General features: G+C 35.6%; 1 protein-coding gene across 1 annotated transcript in view; it reads right to left on the bottom strand.

Annotated features, from left to right (window-relative positions):
- LOC735522 (disintegrin and metalloproteinase domain-containing protein 5) overlaps positions 1–16,722 on the bottom strand; it is a 148,022-nt gene that overhangs the window by 76,391 nt on the left and 54,909 nt on the right. The window contains exon 13 of the mRNA XM_063817045.1: positions 1,692–1,787. Within this exon, the coding sequence (XP_063673115.1) occupies positions 1,692–1,787 (96 nt within the window). The remainder of the gene's footprint in view (positions 1–1,691; positions 1,788–16,722) is intronic.

Genomic DNA, 16,722 nt, shown 5'->3' with positions numbered 1-16,722 from the left:
CCTCTAACTGAATATTTTCAAAATAGTTATCTCCTATTTCACAGATTCTTTCTTTGGTTTTATCAGTTCTGCTGTTTGCACTCTTTACTGCATTTTTAAACATCGTTCATTGTATTTTCAGCTCCAGGATTCCTGTTTGATTTTCAATCTCTTGGCTGCTAAAGCTACACTGGGCTAGAATTCAACCCTCCCAGCTGCTGAAGTCACCTTGTCACTGTGGGCTTTTGGAGCCCAACACTGTTGTAGTAGGTGGGTGGTGATGCAGGCCGAAACTTGAGGCCATCTTGCAGGGGCTAGAGGTTACTGTTTGGTGCTGCGGCAGGTCTGAAAGCTCAGATCATAATTACCAGCTAAGATTCAAGGGCCTTGGGCGTCTGCCCAGTGCCAGGTTTTACTGCGGTTGACCTGGTATTGGTTAAAAGGTACAGTCCAAGTCTCACTTCCCTCTTTTTCTGGCAAGCAGACAGTATCTTTCGCTGTGCTGTGCTGTGCTATGCTGTGTTGTGCTGTGCGGTGCTGCCTGGGGTTCAGGGAGGGGCGATGCAGGTAATGTAAAACTGTCCTTCCTACCCTCTTTAATGCATCTTTTCTTATCATGCTATAACCAGGCACTATGACCTCTCACTAATACAGGAATTATTAAGAAATAATTTTTAGGCAGCTAGAAAGGGTAAAAGCTCTTGGTGGGATTTTCCTTTAATAAAAAGCAGCCCCAAACCATTTCTTCTCTTAACAGAAAGCAGCCTGAGAAGTCAGGCATAGATATGCAAACCAGAAGCTTTTATATGTAAATGCAGGCAGCTGTACCTGGAAGCCAGGTACATTCAATATGGTGTCCCCTGCCCTCTTTTCCTTGTCACCACGTTTAAGGGTATCATGACAGCCTCCAAGTAAAACCACGTGTACTGGTATCTTGGCCGCCGCCAGGTGGAGGCTGTATTTGCATAATAAAAGACTAGGGTGGGAGGGCCAGTATTTTCGAGTGCTATGTAAATGGCACGCCTGGTCAAACCAATTCCCTGAGCCCTATGTAAATTAATCGCTGCCTCCTCAAGCCTCTGTACAAAACCCATTGCTTTCCGCAGCAAACAGGAGACCCTCTTTTTGGCGACCCACTTTCTCATTATGAGGAAGCTTTTTCTCTCTCTCTTCTTCTTTGTCTATTAAACTTTCCACTCCCAAACCCACTCCTCGTGTGTGTCCGTGTCCCGAATTCTTTCTGGACCGTGACAAAGAACCAGGGTATATAACCCAGACAACGGAGCCGTTTCATCACCTGGCTTCCTTAGCTCTTATGCAGGTATTTTCATACATGAACAGTTGTTCAAATTGATGTTTTTGTTGGGGAACAATCACTGGAGAGTCCTATTCCACCAAGTTGCTCTACCTCTTGTCCACCACGAATTCATTAAATGGTGTCAATAAGAGAGACCAAATGGTTGTAACAATAACAGACATGTTGAGCTGGAAAATCAAGCTGGGAGAGAAGAAGCATTAGGTATTATGTACATGAGAGTACTGGAAGTGATAGATTACTGAATAGATTTAAGTATGATAGTGGGTCTTAGGTTGCTTGGATATAATATGGTGGCAAGGGCTGAACATATTACTGATATGTTTTCCATCTCCTTGAAACAAGTATTTCAACAAATTTGATGCTGAGCCATTGTCAGATACAAATTGCCGCTTACCTTGCAATCTTTTGAACAGCAATCTCCGGAACCACATTTCGCATTACCTTTCATTCTACATGTTGAAGGATCACAGCATAATTTATGTGTACAATTCTGTAAAAAAATGCTAAGTGTTAGTTAATCACATATAGTTAGATACCACCAAATAAAACTGTGACATATAACTTTACAAAGTATAAAGCTTTTCTAAAATTCACTGATTTTTCATAATCCCATTCTTTATGTGAGATTTATAGAAATCAATATCTCATTCAGTAATGTGTAAGATAAATGTATTGTCTTGAGGGAGGAGAAAGGGAGGGGGTTGAAAAACCACCTATTGAGTACTATGCTCACCACCTGTGTGCAATATGCCCATGTAACAAACCTGCAAATGTACCTCCTGTAGCTGAATTAAAAGCTGAAATTTTAAAAAAGAAATGTATTATGTCACTATATTTCATATACTTTCAATGATATTCCTATGGGGCCAAAATCTAGAGAAAACAGTTATTAGATATCTTATTAACTAACATTCTCTTTAAACATTTCCTTATATTATTCCTTTTATAACAAATCGTATCAGCCAGATTTATTCACCTGTAGAAACCAAAATTAAATAACCTCAAAAACTGTTCATAAAATCACAAATGTTTTCTGTTTTCTCAATGCCTCCACCTAACTTCTTTGGAAGAAATGAAAAACTAGAGATTCTAGACCTGCAATGTTAAATATGACAACCACTAGCAATGTGTAGCTATTTAAATTTAAATTAACTAACATAAAACAAAGTTAACAATTCATGTACTCAATCATATAAGCCACATTTTGAGTGCTCAACACACACATGATTAGTGGAAAGTGTATTGTATGGCACAAAAGAACATTTCCATAATTATGAAAAGTTCCATTGAAGAACACTGCTCTAGAAAATGGATGTTTAATTTTACAGAAAGTTTTGTGTTTATTTCCTGGATCTAGCATAAATGTTGTCCTTATTTATTTTACTGTGATGAATAATATTGATTTACATTCAAATACAAAATCAATTTTACATTATTAAAATAAGCCCAAATTTGTCTTGCTAATATTTGTTTAGAATTTCTGTATCTGAGTTCATGAGTGACTCTGGCCTCTAATTTTCTTTTCTTGTAATAAGCTCCTCAAAGGTTTTTTTTGTGTCAAGTTTACACTGGTTATAAAATGCATGGAGCCTTGTTTATTAAAAAAAAAGAAGAAAATTGGATTATTACCTCCTTCAATATTAGAATTTATCAGAGAAATCTACTAGGCTGGTGGTAGTTGTCAGAAGTTTTTAAAATAGAGATACAACTCTTTTGTTAATTATGAGAACACTCTAATTTGTTGTTTCTCATTGAGTCAGTAATTGTTTTACCATTCTAGTAATTTCTCATATTCTCAGAATATTCATATTTATTAATATAAAATTTTTTATTATGTCCTCTTTCTAGCTGTAGGTTCTGAGTTTTTTTTTCTTTTTCAGTCCTGATATTGGTTGTTTATACCTTTTCTTATTTGGTTTCATTAGTGTTACTTGAAAATTTTTAACTTTTTTTTTAGTTTTTTCAAGGAACCAAGTTTTCTCTTTAAGCTAGCTATTATATAATGATTGCTTATTTTATTAATTCTTGCTCTTATCTTTATTATTTATACATTTAGGTCTATAAATTTTCATTGAAATATAGTTATAGATATATTGCCGAGTTTTGATAATGTCTAATTTTCATTGTAATATATTTACCCACTGGTAATTTAAAAGCATACTTTTTTTAACTTTGCAAATATTGAGGATATTCTGGCTATGTTAATTGGTTTATTGAGTGAACTTCTTAGCAGAAAAATAAATTGTTAATTGATTTATTGATTGATTTATACTTTGTTGCAATGTACTAGGTAAACATACACTTGTGTATCTTTTTTTTCCACTGGAACACTATGCAGCCTCTATGTATAGACACAAATATATTAGAAGCATATTGTTGAGTAAGAAAAGCAATTTGCAAAAAATGTATAGAATATCATTTGTCCAAAACTTCCTCCACAGAATTATAGCCCATATTTCTATAGACACACACATATATATATATACATATATATATAAATAGAATAAAAAGTCTGAAAAAATATACACAAAGCTGTTAACAATGAGGACCTTATAGATGGGAGTGATAGTCCGGAGGGGAAATTTTACTTTTATCTTTAATGTTAGATTTTTTTACAATTATCATATATTTGTGTATTACTTACATAGTTAAAAATACTAGCTACTTTCAAAATATAACTTTACCCCAGTTGTCTCATAACCTCTAGGGCTAGGTATGACTTGGTCAAGACCCAGGATTAGTTGGCAGTGATTGGGATAAAATATTGACATATTGAATATATTTATTATGGCTAAAAAAATGTGTTCCCAACGCACATAGTCACTGCACTGTCCAAGTTCAATGCTAATGAAAAAGTCTTAAAGGCAACTAGAGAAAAGGGTCAGATTATGTATAAAGGGAAACCCATCAGCTAACAGTGAACTTCCTAGCAGATATCTTATAGGCCAGGAGAGATTGGGAGCTTATTTTCAGCATTTTTAATGAAATTTCAACTAAGAATTTCATATCCCACCAAACTAAGCTTCATAAATAGAGAAATAAAATATTGTCCAGATAAGCAAGTGCTAAGGGAATTTATTACCACTAGACCAGCCTTACAAGAGATCCTTAAAAGAATTCTAAACAAGGAAACAAAAGAATGATATATGCTACCACAAAAACACACTTAAGTACCTAACCTACAGACCCTATAAAGCAATGTACAACAGAAACTACAAAGCAACCAGCTAACAACTTTATGATAGTATCAAAACCTCACATCAATATCAACCTTGAATTTAAATGGTCTAAATGCCCTTCTTAAAAGGCACAGATTGGCAAGTTGGATAAAAACAAGAACCATTTGTCTGCTGTCTTCAAGAGACCCTTATCACATGTAATGACACCCACAGACTCAAAGTAAATGGTTTCAGAGATATCTATCATGCAAACACAAAATAAACAAAAAGAACAGTGTCTCTATTCTTATATCAGATAAAACAAGACATTAAACCAACAACAATAAAAAAAGGACAAAGAATGACTTTACATAATGATGAAGGGTTAAATTCAATGAGAAGATGTAACTATTCTAAAAATATATGCACCCAAAATTGGAGCACCCAGATTCGTAAAACAAGTACTACTAGACCTACCAAAAGACTTAGTCACAAAGTAATAGTGGGAGACTTCAACATCCCCACTGACAGTATTAGACAGATCACTGAGGCAGAAAATTAACAAAGAAATTCTGGCCTGAAATTTTAGTCTTGACCAATTGGACCTAATAGACATCTACAGAATACACCACCCATCAACCACAAAATATGTATTTTTCTCATCTGTACACAGAGCATACTCTAAGACCAACCACATGCTTGGCCATAAAGTGAGTCTCAATAAATTTTAAAAAATTAAAATCACACCAAGCATAATCTTGGACCATAGTGAAATAAAAATAGAAATAAATGCCAAGAACATCTCTCAAAACCACACAATTACATGAAAATTAAATAACTTACTCCTGAATGACTTTTGAGCAAACAACAAAATTAAGGCAGAAATCAAAAAATTTATTGAAATACATGAAAACAGATATAACATACCAAAATCTCTGGGATGCAGCAAAAATGGTGTTAAGAGGAAAGTTTATGGTGGCAAATGCTTACATCAAAAAGTTAGAAAGACCTCAAATTAACACTTTAACCTCACACCTAGAGGAACCAGGGAAATAAGGACACACTAACCCCAAAGCTAGCAGAAAAAAAATAAATAACTAAAATCAGAGCAGAATGAAATGATATTGAAACCCAAAAATACAAAGAGTCAACAAAACCAAAAGTGTGTTTTTTGAAAGGATAAACAAGATTGATGGACCACTAGCTAGATTAACAAAGAAAAGAGGGAAGATCCAAATAAGCACAATCAGAAATGACAAAGGTAACATTATAACCAACCACATAGAAATGTGAAAGATACTAAGCCTATTATTAACACTTCTATGCACATGAACTAGAAAATCTAGAGGAAATGGATAAATTCCTGGAAACACACCATCTCCCAAGATTGAATAAGAAGAAATTGAAACCCTGAACAGGCTAATATCAAGTTCAGAAACTGAATCAATAATAAAAACTTACCAACCAAAAAAAGCCCCAGACCAGATGGATTCACAGCTGAATTCAACCAGACATACAAAGAAGAGCTGGCACCAATTCCATTGAAACTATTCCAAAAAATCAAGGAGGAGGAACTCCTCCCTAACTCATTCTATGAAGTCAGCCTAACCCTAATAACAAAACCTGGCAAAGACATAATGAAAAAAAGAAAACTACAGGCTAATATTCCTGATGAACATGGACATAAAGATCCTCAACAAAATACCAGCAAACCAAATCCAGCAGCACATCAAAAAGTTAATTCACCATGATCAAGTAGGATGCAAGTTTGGTTCAGCATATGCGAATCAATAAATGTGATTCATCACATAAATAGAATTAAAAACAAAAACCATACGCCGTTATCCTAAGTGAATTAATGCAAGAACAGAAAACCAAACACTGCTTATTCTTACTTACAAATGGAAGTTAAACATTGGGTACTCATAGACATAAAGGTAGCAATAATAGATACTGAGGGCTACTAGAGTGGGAAGTGAGGAAGGGAGGCAAGGGTGGAAAAACTAACTATTGGGTACTAAGCTCAGTGCCTGGGTGACAGGATTAATTGTACCTGAAACCTCAGCATCACACAATATACCCAGAAAACAACCCTGCACATGTACCCCCACCCAATCTAAAATAAAAGTAGAAATTATAAAAAGTAAATAAATCAAATAATGTGTTCCCAGCAGCTCTTAGAAAAAATGTTTTACATATTTTACTTAGGTCATCTTTCATTTGTTGTTCAAATATTGTGTATCTTCAATGATTTTTTCATTTGCTTTTTCTTTTTTCTTTCTTTCCTTTTTTTTTTTTTTTTTTTTTCATATGAGACGAAGTCTCGCTTTGTTGCCCAGGCTGGAGTGCAGTAGCATGATCTTGGCTCACTACAACCTCCACCTCCCAGGTCCATGCAATTCTCTTGCCCCAGCCTCCCAAATAGCTGGGATTACAGGCGTCTGCCACCACACCCGGCTAATTTTTGTATTTTTAGTAGAGACAGGGTTTCACCATGTTGGTCAGGCTGGTCTCAAAATCCTGACCTCAAGCTATCCATCCATCTTGGCCTCCCAAAGTGCTGGGATTACAGGTGTGAGCCACCGCGCCTGGCCTTCATTTGCTTTTTCTATTGTTTCCTGCCAAAGATGTGTTAACAACTCTTAAAGTGATTGTGAATTTGTCTGTCTCTCCTCACAGTAAAATTTTGCTTTAAAATATTCTGAAACTATGTTTGCATGATTTTTAATTTAGAATTATTACATGTCCTAGTGTGCTGGACCAACCCTGTTCTGGCTTGCAAGGGCCAATTGTTAAATTTTCAGAAATTTTGTGAACGGGTTGCTAAGAAAGCCATTAATAAAAATTGAATTTCATTAACTTACAATGAAATAAATTATATTTTTAAAAGGTAGCAAATATTGAAAGCATCATTTCTTATTTTCCTACATTTTAATTTTAGCTATGCTCTTGAAAATATTAATGTCTATTATTAATTTTTGGTGGAAATACTGTATAATGATCTGCTACCGTTCACATTTTTCCAACTCTGCATTTAATAATGTTGCGTTTGTCACTTTAAATCTGCCATTGTGGGAGTGTTTAAAGGAAGGAATTCAGCAAGTGCTACAAATCAGGGCCTAAATCAGGTTTTGTTGATTGTCTTGGTGTGCGTGCTAAAAGGTTTTGGGTTAATTAATATAATTTGTATGAGGTTGAGAAATAATTCAACAGCAACTAATATACCAGATTTAATAAAGATGAATTTACTCGGTAAGAGTTAGCAAATTAGGATAGAACTCCAATTATCAAATCATGGTTGAATCACAATCATACACTGAGTTAACTACAGAATCAACAAAAGTATTCTGGGAGAAGTATTCTGGCTATATAAATTTACAGTAGAGGGTATTCTTGAATAACTGAAAGCATGTGCCCTTCAACTAACTTAATTGCAATAAACTACACCCATTTAAAATGTTTAGTTTAATGAATTTTGCCATATGCATTTACTCATATAATCAAGTTACAGAACACTTCCATTGCCGACCAGAGATATCTCCTACTTATTGAAGTCAACCACTTCTTCACACTAAAGATTACTTGCCATTTTTTTATAATTTTACATAAACAGAATCATATATCACATAACCTTGTGAATCTGGCGCATTTCAATCAGCATAATCTTTTTTGTGATTCACCAATGGTGATAAATTTACCAGCATTTTGTTCATTTTTTATTGCTGAGTAGTTTTCCAATGACTAGAAATACCACAATGTATCTGTCCAAATAATGATAGATATTTGGATTATTTCTAGTATTTGGCTGCCATGAATAAAGCAGCTCTAAACATTCATGTAGAAATATTTTGGGGGATATATATTTTCATTTCTTTGGAAAAAAAATACTCAGAGATGGAAATCTAGGTCAAAAGGAAAGTACATATTTAACTTTATAAGACACGGCCAAAATGCTTCAAATATTTTTACACCCAACTAGCAATTTACACAAATTTCAGTTGCTCTACATCTCAACAAAACTCACTATTTTTATCAGAAGGGGGTGTATTATTACAGACATTCTAATATGTGTGCAGTATATATGATGTGGTTTCAATTATTTTTCCCAGATGACTAGTGATGTTAAACATCATTTCATTTTCTTATTGTCATTTATAAATAATCTACTGTAAACTGTCCAAATTATTTTGCCTAATTTTATTAGGTCATTTGTCTCCTTTTAATTGAGTTATAATATGTACTCTCAAGAAATACAGATTTTGTCTTTTTAAATTTTATTTAATATAAAATATTTTTAGAGCATTGTTAGGATCACAGCAAAATTGGGCAGAAGGTACAGAGATTTTCCACATGCCTCGCCCACACACATACACAGCCTCCCTCCTTATCAACAGATCAGAGTGGTACATTTGTTACAAATGATAACCCTACCTTGACACACCATTACACCTGGAGTTCAATTTTACATTAGTTAGGGTTTACTTTGGTGTTGTACATGGTATGTGTTTGAAAAATTTATAATGACATGTATCCACCACCAGAGTATCATACAGAGTAGTTTCACTGTCCTAAAAGTCCTCTGTGTTCTACCTAATCATCCCTCCCGTCCCTTTAACCCCTGGCAACTGCTGATCTTTTTACTGTCCCCATACTGTTATCTTTTCTAGAATGTCATATAGTTGAAACCATGTGGTGCATAGCTTTTTCAGATGGCTTCTTTGACCTAGTAATACATATCTTAGATTTCTTCATGTTTTTTCATGGCTTGATAGCTCATTTCTTTTTAGCACTTTTTATTTAATAGACAATATTTTTAGAGCATTGTTCCATTGTCCAATGTAGCAAAGACTATTTATTCATTTACCTATTCAAAAATATTTTAGTTGCTTCCAAGTTTTGGCAATTAAAAATTAATCTACTAGAAACATCTGTGTGCAGCTACTAGAAACATCTGTGTGCATGTTTATATGTGGACATAAATCTGCAACTCTTTTGGGTAAATACTAAAGAGAGTGATTGCCGGATAATATGGTAAGAGCATATTTAGTTTTAAAAGAAACCACCAACCTATTTTCCAAAATGGCTGTGCTATTTTGCATTCCACTCATCTTGCTTATTAAATAATGAATGAGAATTCCTGTTGCCCCACAGCCTCATCAGCATTTTGTGTTTTTAGTGTTCTAGATTTTTGATCATTTAATAGGTAGGTAGTGGTACCTTGGTGTTTTAATTTGCATTTCAGCAATAATATATGATGTGGAGCATCTTTTCATATTTGCCATCTGTATATCTTTTTTTGGCAAGGTGTCTGTTAAAGTCCTTGGCTCTTTTTTACTCAGGTTGTTTGTTTTCTTACTGTTGAGTGTATTAGTCTCTTCTCAAACTGCTAGTAAAAACATACCCAATGCTGGGTAATTTATAAAGGTAAGAGGTTTAATTGACTCACAGTTCAGCATGGCTGGGGAGGCCTCAGGACACTTACAGTCATGGGAGAATGGGAAGCAAACATGTCCTTCTTCATATGGCTGCAGCAAGGAGAAGTGCCAAGCAATAGGGAGAAAAACCCCTTATAAAACCATCAGATCTCATGAGAACTCACTCACTATCACAAGAACAGCATGAGGGTAACCACCTCCATGATTCAATTACTTCCCACTGGGTCCCTCCCACAAAACATAGGGATTATGGGAACTGCAATTCAAAATGAGATTTGGGTGGGGACACAGCAAAACCATATCATTGTGCCCATGGCCCTTCCCAAATCTCATGTCGTCACATTTTAAAACACAATCATGCTTTCCCAACAGGGTAAGTTCTTTCTGCCTATAAGCCTGTAAAATCAAAAGCAAGTTAGTTACTTTCTAGATGCAATGGGGTATAGACATTGCGTAAATACATCCATTCCAAATGGGAGAAATTGGCCAAAATGAAGGCACTACAGGCCCCATGCAAGTCCAAAATCCATTGGGGCAGTCACATCTTAAAGCTCTGAAATGATCTCCTTTGACTCCACATCTCACATCCAGGTCACACTGATGCAAGAGGTGGGTTCCCACAGCCTTGGGCAACTGTGCCCCTGTGGCTTTCAGGGTACAGCACCCCTCCCAGCTTCCTTTATGGGCTGGCATGCGTGTCTCTGGCTTTTCCAGGTGCACAGTGCAAGCTGTCAATGGATCTACCATTCTAGGTTCAGGAGAATGGTGGCCCTCTTCTCACGGCTCCACTAGGCAGTGCCACGGTGGGGACTTCTTTGGGAGGGGCTCCAACCCCACATTTCCCTTTTGCACTTCCCTAGCAGAGGTTCTCCATGAGGGTGCCAGCCTGCAGCAAACTTTTGCCTGGACATCCGGGCATTTCAATACATCCTCTGAAATCTAGACAGAGGTTCCAAACCTCAATTCTTGACTTGTGTGTGCCCACAGGCTAAACACCACATGGAAGCTGCCAAGGCTTGGGGGGCTTGCACCCTTTGAAGCCATGGCCTGAGCTGTGCCTCTGCCCTTTTAGCCATGGTTGGGATGTAGGACACCAAATTCTGAGACTGCACAAAGCAGCAAGGCCCTGGGCCCAGCCCATGAAACCATTTTTCCTCCTAGTCCTCTGGGTCTGTGATGGGAAGGGCTGCCCTTCTGACATGCCCTGGAGATATATTCCCCATTGTCTTGGTGATTAACATTGGCTCCTCATTACTTATGCAAATTTCTGGAGATAGCTTGAATTTCTCTTTCTCCTCAGAAAATGGTTTTTTTTCTTCTCTATCACATCATCAGCCTGTGAATTTTCCAAACTTTTATGCTCTGTTTCCCTTTTAAACATAAGTTCCAATTCCAAACAATATCTTTGTGAATAAATTTTAAAAAGTCACTTCTTGAATGCTTTGCTGCTTAGAAATTTTTTCTGCCAGATACTCTAAATTATCTCTCTCAAGTTCAAAGTTCCACAGATCTCTAGGGCAGGAGCAAAATGCTGCCAGTCTCTTGCTGAAGCATAGCAAGAATTACTTTTATTGCAGTTCCCAAGAAGCTCCTCATCTCCATCTGAGACCACCTTAGCCTGAACTTCATTGTCCATATCACTATCAACATTTTCATCAAAGCTGTTCAACAAGTCTCAAGGACATTCCAAAATTTCCCACATCTTCCTGTCTTTTTCTGAACCCTCCAAACTGTTCCAATCTTTGCCTGTTACCCAGTTCCAAAGCCACTTCCACATCTTTAGGTTCCAAAGTCACTTCCACAGCAGCCTCCCACTCCTGGTACCAATTTACTATGTTAGTTCAGTCTCACATTGCTAATAAAGACATACCTGCCAGTGGGTAATTTATAAAAAAAAAGTTTAATTGACTCATAGTTCAGCATGGCTGGCGGGGGAGCCAGGACACTTACAATCATGGCAAAAGGGGAGCAAACACATCCTTCACATGGCTGCAGCAAGAAGTGCCAAGCAAAAGGGAGAAAAGCCTCTTATAAAACCATCAGATCTCATGAGAATTCACTATCACAAGAACAACATGAGGGTAGCCACCCCCATGATTAAATTACCTCCCACTGGGTCCCTCCCCCCACATGTGGGGATTCTGGGAACTACAATTCAAGACAAGGTTAGGGTGGGGACACAGTCAAACTGTATAATTGAGCTTTAAAAGTTCTTTGTGTATTTTGGATAAAGTCCTTTATAATGTCTGTCTTTTGCAAATATTTTCTCAAAAATCTGTGACTTGTCTTTTCATTTTCTTGAAAGCATCTTCTGCAGAGAGACATTATTTAAATTTCAATACAGCCCATCTTCTCAATTATTTATTTCATGTATGTGCCTTTGGTTTTTTTAATCTAAAAAGTCATTGCCAAACCCAAGATCTTCTAGATTTTCTCCTATGTTATCTCATAGAAGTGTTATAGTTTTGCATTTTACATTTAGGAGTGTGATCCATTTTAAGTTAGTTTTTGCAAAACGTATAAGGTTTGTGTCAATATTCACATTTGTGCACATGGATATCCAGTTGTTCTAGCACCATTTGTTGAAAATACTATCTTTGTTCCATCATATGATCTTAGCTCCTTTGTCAAAAATCAGTTGACTATATTTATATCGGTCTATTTCTGGGCTCTGTATCCCATTCCATCAATCTATCTGTGTATTCTTATGTAAATACTACACTTTCCTCATTGTTGTACGTTTATAGTAACTCTTGAGTCAGGTAGTATCAGTCCTCAAACTTTGTTATTGCCCTTCAATATTGTGACTATTCTGGGTTTATTACCTCTCCATACAAACTTTAGAATTACTTTATCAGTATCCACAAACTACTTTTCTGAGATTTTGATTGGAATTGCATTGAATTTCTAGATCAAAGTTGGAAGAGCTGACATCTGAAAATATTGTTTTCCTATTTATAAACATGGAATATTGCTTAACTTATTTGGTTTTTAATTTTTTTTAAATCAGAGTTTTATACTTTTCCTCATATAGATCTTGAACATTTTTTTAGATTTATACCTAAGTATTTAATTTCAGGGAATGAGAATGTAGATGGTATCACATTTTTAATTTCAAATTCTACCTGTTCATTGTTGGTATATATGAAAAAGGTTGACTTTCATATATTAACCTTGTATCCTACAACCTTGCTATAACCACTTATTTGTTTCACATAGTTTTTGCTGTTGCTGATTTTTTCAGATTTTTTACATAGACTATCATGCCATTTGGGAACAATGACACTTTAATTTCCTTCCTCCGAATGTGTATCCATTTTATTTACATTTATCATTTATTGCATTACCTAGGGCTCCCAGTGTGATATTGAAAAGTAGTGGTGAAAGGGGACATCCTTCACTTGTTCCTGATTTAGTGAAAAAGCTTCCAATTCCTCACAGGTCGATTCTTTGTTGATATTTTTTAATTGAGTTGAGGAAGTTTTTGTCATTCTTAATTTACTCGGAGTTTTTATCATGAATGATTGTTAACTTCTATAAAATGCTTTTAATGCATCTATTAATATGATCACATAATTTTTCTACCTTTACTTTGTTGATGTGATGGTTTACATTAGCTGATTTTCAAATGTTGAACTAGCCTTGCACATTTGGGATAAATCCTACCTGATTATGTTGTACAATTCTTTTTATACATTGTTGGAATTTATTTGCTAATATTTTGTTGGGTATTTTTGCCTCTATGCTTTTGAGTGATACTGTTTTGTAGTTTTCTTTCTTTGTAAGGCCTTCATTTTGGTTTTCAGTATTTGAGTATGCTGACTTCACAGAATAAGTTAAGAAGTATTTCCTTTGCTTTTATCTTCTAAAAGAGACTAAAAAGAATTGGTATATGTTTTTTCTTTACATGATTAGTAGAATTTACTGGTAAATTCATCTGGGCCTGATGCTTTCTCTTCTGGAAGGTTATTAATTATTTATTCAATTTCTTAAATAGATGTAGGCCTATTAATATTGTCTGTTTTTGTTTAAATTTGGCAGATTGTATTTCAAGGATTTAGTCAATTTATCTAAGTTATAAAATTTGTGGGCATAGAGTTGTTCATAGCTCCTTGATCATCCTTTTAATACCCTGTCTGTAGTGATGTACTCTCTTTTATTTCTGATGTTGGTAATATGTGTCATTTCTCTTTTTTCTTAGTCTGGTAAGAGGCATATTAATTTTATTGACCTTTTCAAAAAACCATCTTTTAATCTTATTGATTGTACCTATTAATTTATTGTTTTCAGTTTCATTGATTTCTGCTCTAATTTTTATTATTTTTTTTCTTATGCTTACTTTAAATTTAGTTTGTTCTTTTACTGGTTTCTTAAGGTGGAAGCTTACACTGTTGATTTTAGATCTTTTTCCTTTTCTAATACATGCAACCAATGTTATAAATTTTACTCTGAGCACTGTTTTGCTGAATACCATGGCTTTTGATAACTGTGTATTTATTTTTATTCAGTTCAAACTATTTTTAAATTTCTCCTGATATTTCTTAGATAACCCATGTGTTATTTAGACGTGTGATTTTTAATCTCCAAGTTTTTGGGACTTTCCAGCAATCTTTCTGTTACAAATTTCTCGTTCATTTTCATTGTGGTCTGAGGTCAGACATTTTATGGTATCTATTCCTTGAAGTTTGTTCAGTGGTGATTTGTGGCTCAGAACATGGCCTGTCTTGCTGAATGTTCAATATGACTTTGAGAAAAATGTGTATTCTTTTGTTGGATGAAGTCATCCATAGATGTCCATTATATCCAGTTGGTTAAAGTTATTGTTGAGTTCCACTATGTCTTTACTGATTTTTTGTCTGCTGGATCTGCCTTTTTCTGATAAAGCAGTGTTGAAGTCTCCAGCTATAATAACAGATTCATCTATTTCTCCTTACAGTTCTATCAGTTTTTGACTCATGTATTTTGATACTCTGTTGTTAGTCACATACACATTAAAAATTGTTATGTCTTCTTGCAGAATTGACCCCTTTGTCATTATAATTGTCCCTCATTCTGCAGACTGCTTGTCTGAAATTAATATAGCTACTCCTGGATTTTTTTTATCACTGTTAGCATAGCATATTTTTCTCCATTCTGTAATTTTTATCTACATGTATATTTATATTAAAGAGGGCTCCTTGTAGACAACTGTATTTGTCAGGGTTCTCTAGAGGGACAGAACAAATAGGATAGATGTATATATAAAGGGGAGTTTATTAAAGAGTATTGACTCACATGATCAGAAGGTGAGGTCCCACAATAGGCCATCTGCACACTGAGGAGCAAGGAAGCCAGTCTCAGTCCCAAAATCTCAAAAGTAGGGAATCCGATAGCGCAGCCTTCAGTCTGTGGTGGAAGGTCCAAGAGTCCCAAAGCTGAAGAACTTGGAGTTCGATGTTCAAGGGCAGGAAGCATTCAGCATGGGGGAAAGATGTAGGCCAGAAGACTCAGCCAGTCTAGTCTTTCCACGTTCTTCTGCCTGCTTTTATTCTGGCCATGCTGGCAGCTGATTAGATGGTGCCTACCCAGATTAAGGGTGGGTCTCTCCCAGTCCACTGCCTCTCCCAGTCCACTGACTCAAATGTTAATCTCTTTTGGCAACACCCTCACAGACACACCCAGGAACAATACTTTGCATCCTTCATTCCAGTCAATCTGACACTCAGTATTACCCACCACAACAGAGAGCTAGATCTTGGGTTTTGATCCATTCTGACAATCTCTTTTATTTTTTAAATTGGTGCACTTAAATCATTGAAAGCAAAGTGATAATGAATACAGTTAAATTAATAACAGCTATATTTATTGCTGTTTTCTATTTGTGTGACTTTGGTTCTTCTTGTTTTTGTCTTTTTTTTTCTTTTCCTTTTTTATTTCTTTTTAGAAAAAGGATCTCACCATGTTGCTCAGGCTGATTTGAACTTCTAGGTTCAAGGAATCCTCTCACCTCATCCTCTCAAGTAGCTGAAACTACAGGTGCACGTCATGATGCCCAGCCTGCCTTTTGTGTTTAACTGAGCATTTTACAATGCTATTTTCTATCTTTTCTTAGTGTATCAGTTATACTTTTTTAAAACATTTTTTTAGTGGTGGCCCTAGAGATGAAAATATACATTTACAACTAATCCAAGTCCACTTTCAAATAACACTATACTACTTCAGGGATAGTGTAATTCATAATAACATAATCATCCTAATTTCTCCCTTCCATTTCTTTTTGGTAGGAACTGAACACTCTGACTTATTTCAAAATGGTTCCTTTTCTCCTCCTTCTTCTGGAAGCACAGGGAATTTTTCTCTGATATTCACTGTGAGAACAAGATTAAACTTCTAGAGGTAAAGCTCATAAAAATATGAGAACAACCTCAATAACTGGGTCCTCCTGGAGTTCTTAACTCTCATAGTTACATACACTGAGCCTCTGGCATTTGTCAATTTTAGTTTAGGCTTTTCTACTCCAGCGCTGGCTGTGTGAAAGTTTAACTCACATGCTTCTGTTCTAGCAAGTTGTGATCCTCTGTATTCACTTGTTGGTCTATTGAATTTGGGGGCAGTGCTTCATCCTGTGATCTCACTTCTCCAACAGATCTAAAAAGAGTTGCTGCTTATTCAGTCTGTTCACCTTTTTACTAGTTGACACATTGGAGTGGCAACTTCCAAGTGTCTTAGATACCTGACCAGAAACTAAGTCTTGTCTTTTCACATATTTGAATAAAAGCCACTTGTCAATATACAAATTGTACATATTTTCTCACATTCTGGAGCTTGTCATTTTATTTTTATCAGAGGCTAA

This window comes from Pan troglodytes, chromosome 7 (genome assembly GCF_028858775.2).
Source record: "Pan troglodytes isolate AG18354 chromosome 7, NHGRI_mPanTro3-v2.0_pri, whole genome shotgun sequence".
NCBI lineage: Eukaryota > Metazoa > Chordata > Mammalia > Primates > Hominidae > Pan > Pan troglodytes.
Note: the sequence above shows the minus strand (reverse complement) of the source record. Positions and strands in the feature narration are given on the sequence as shown.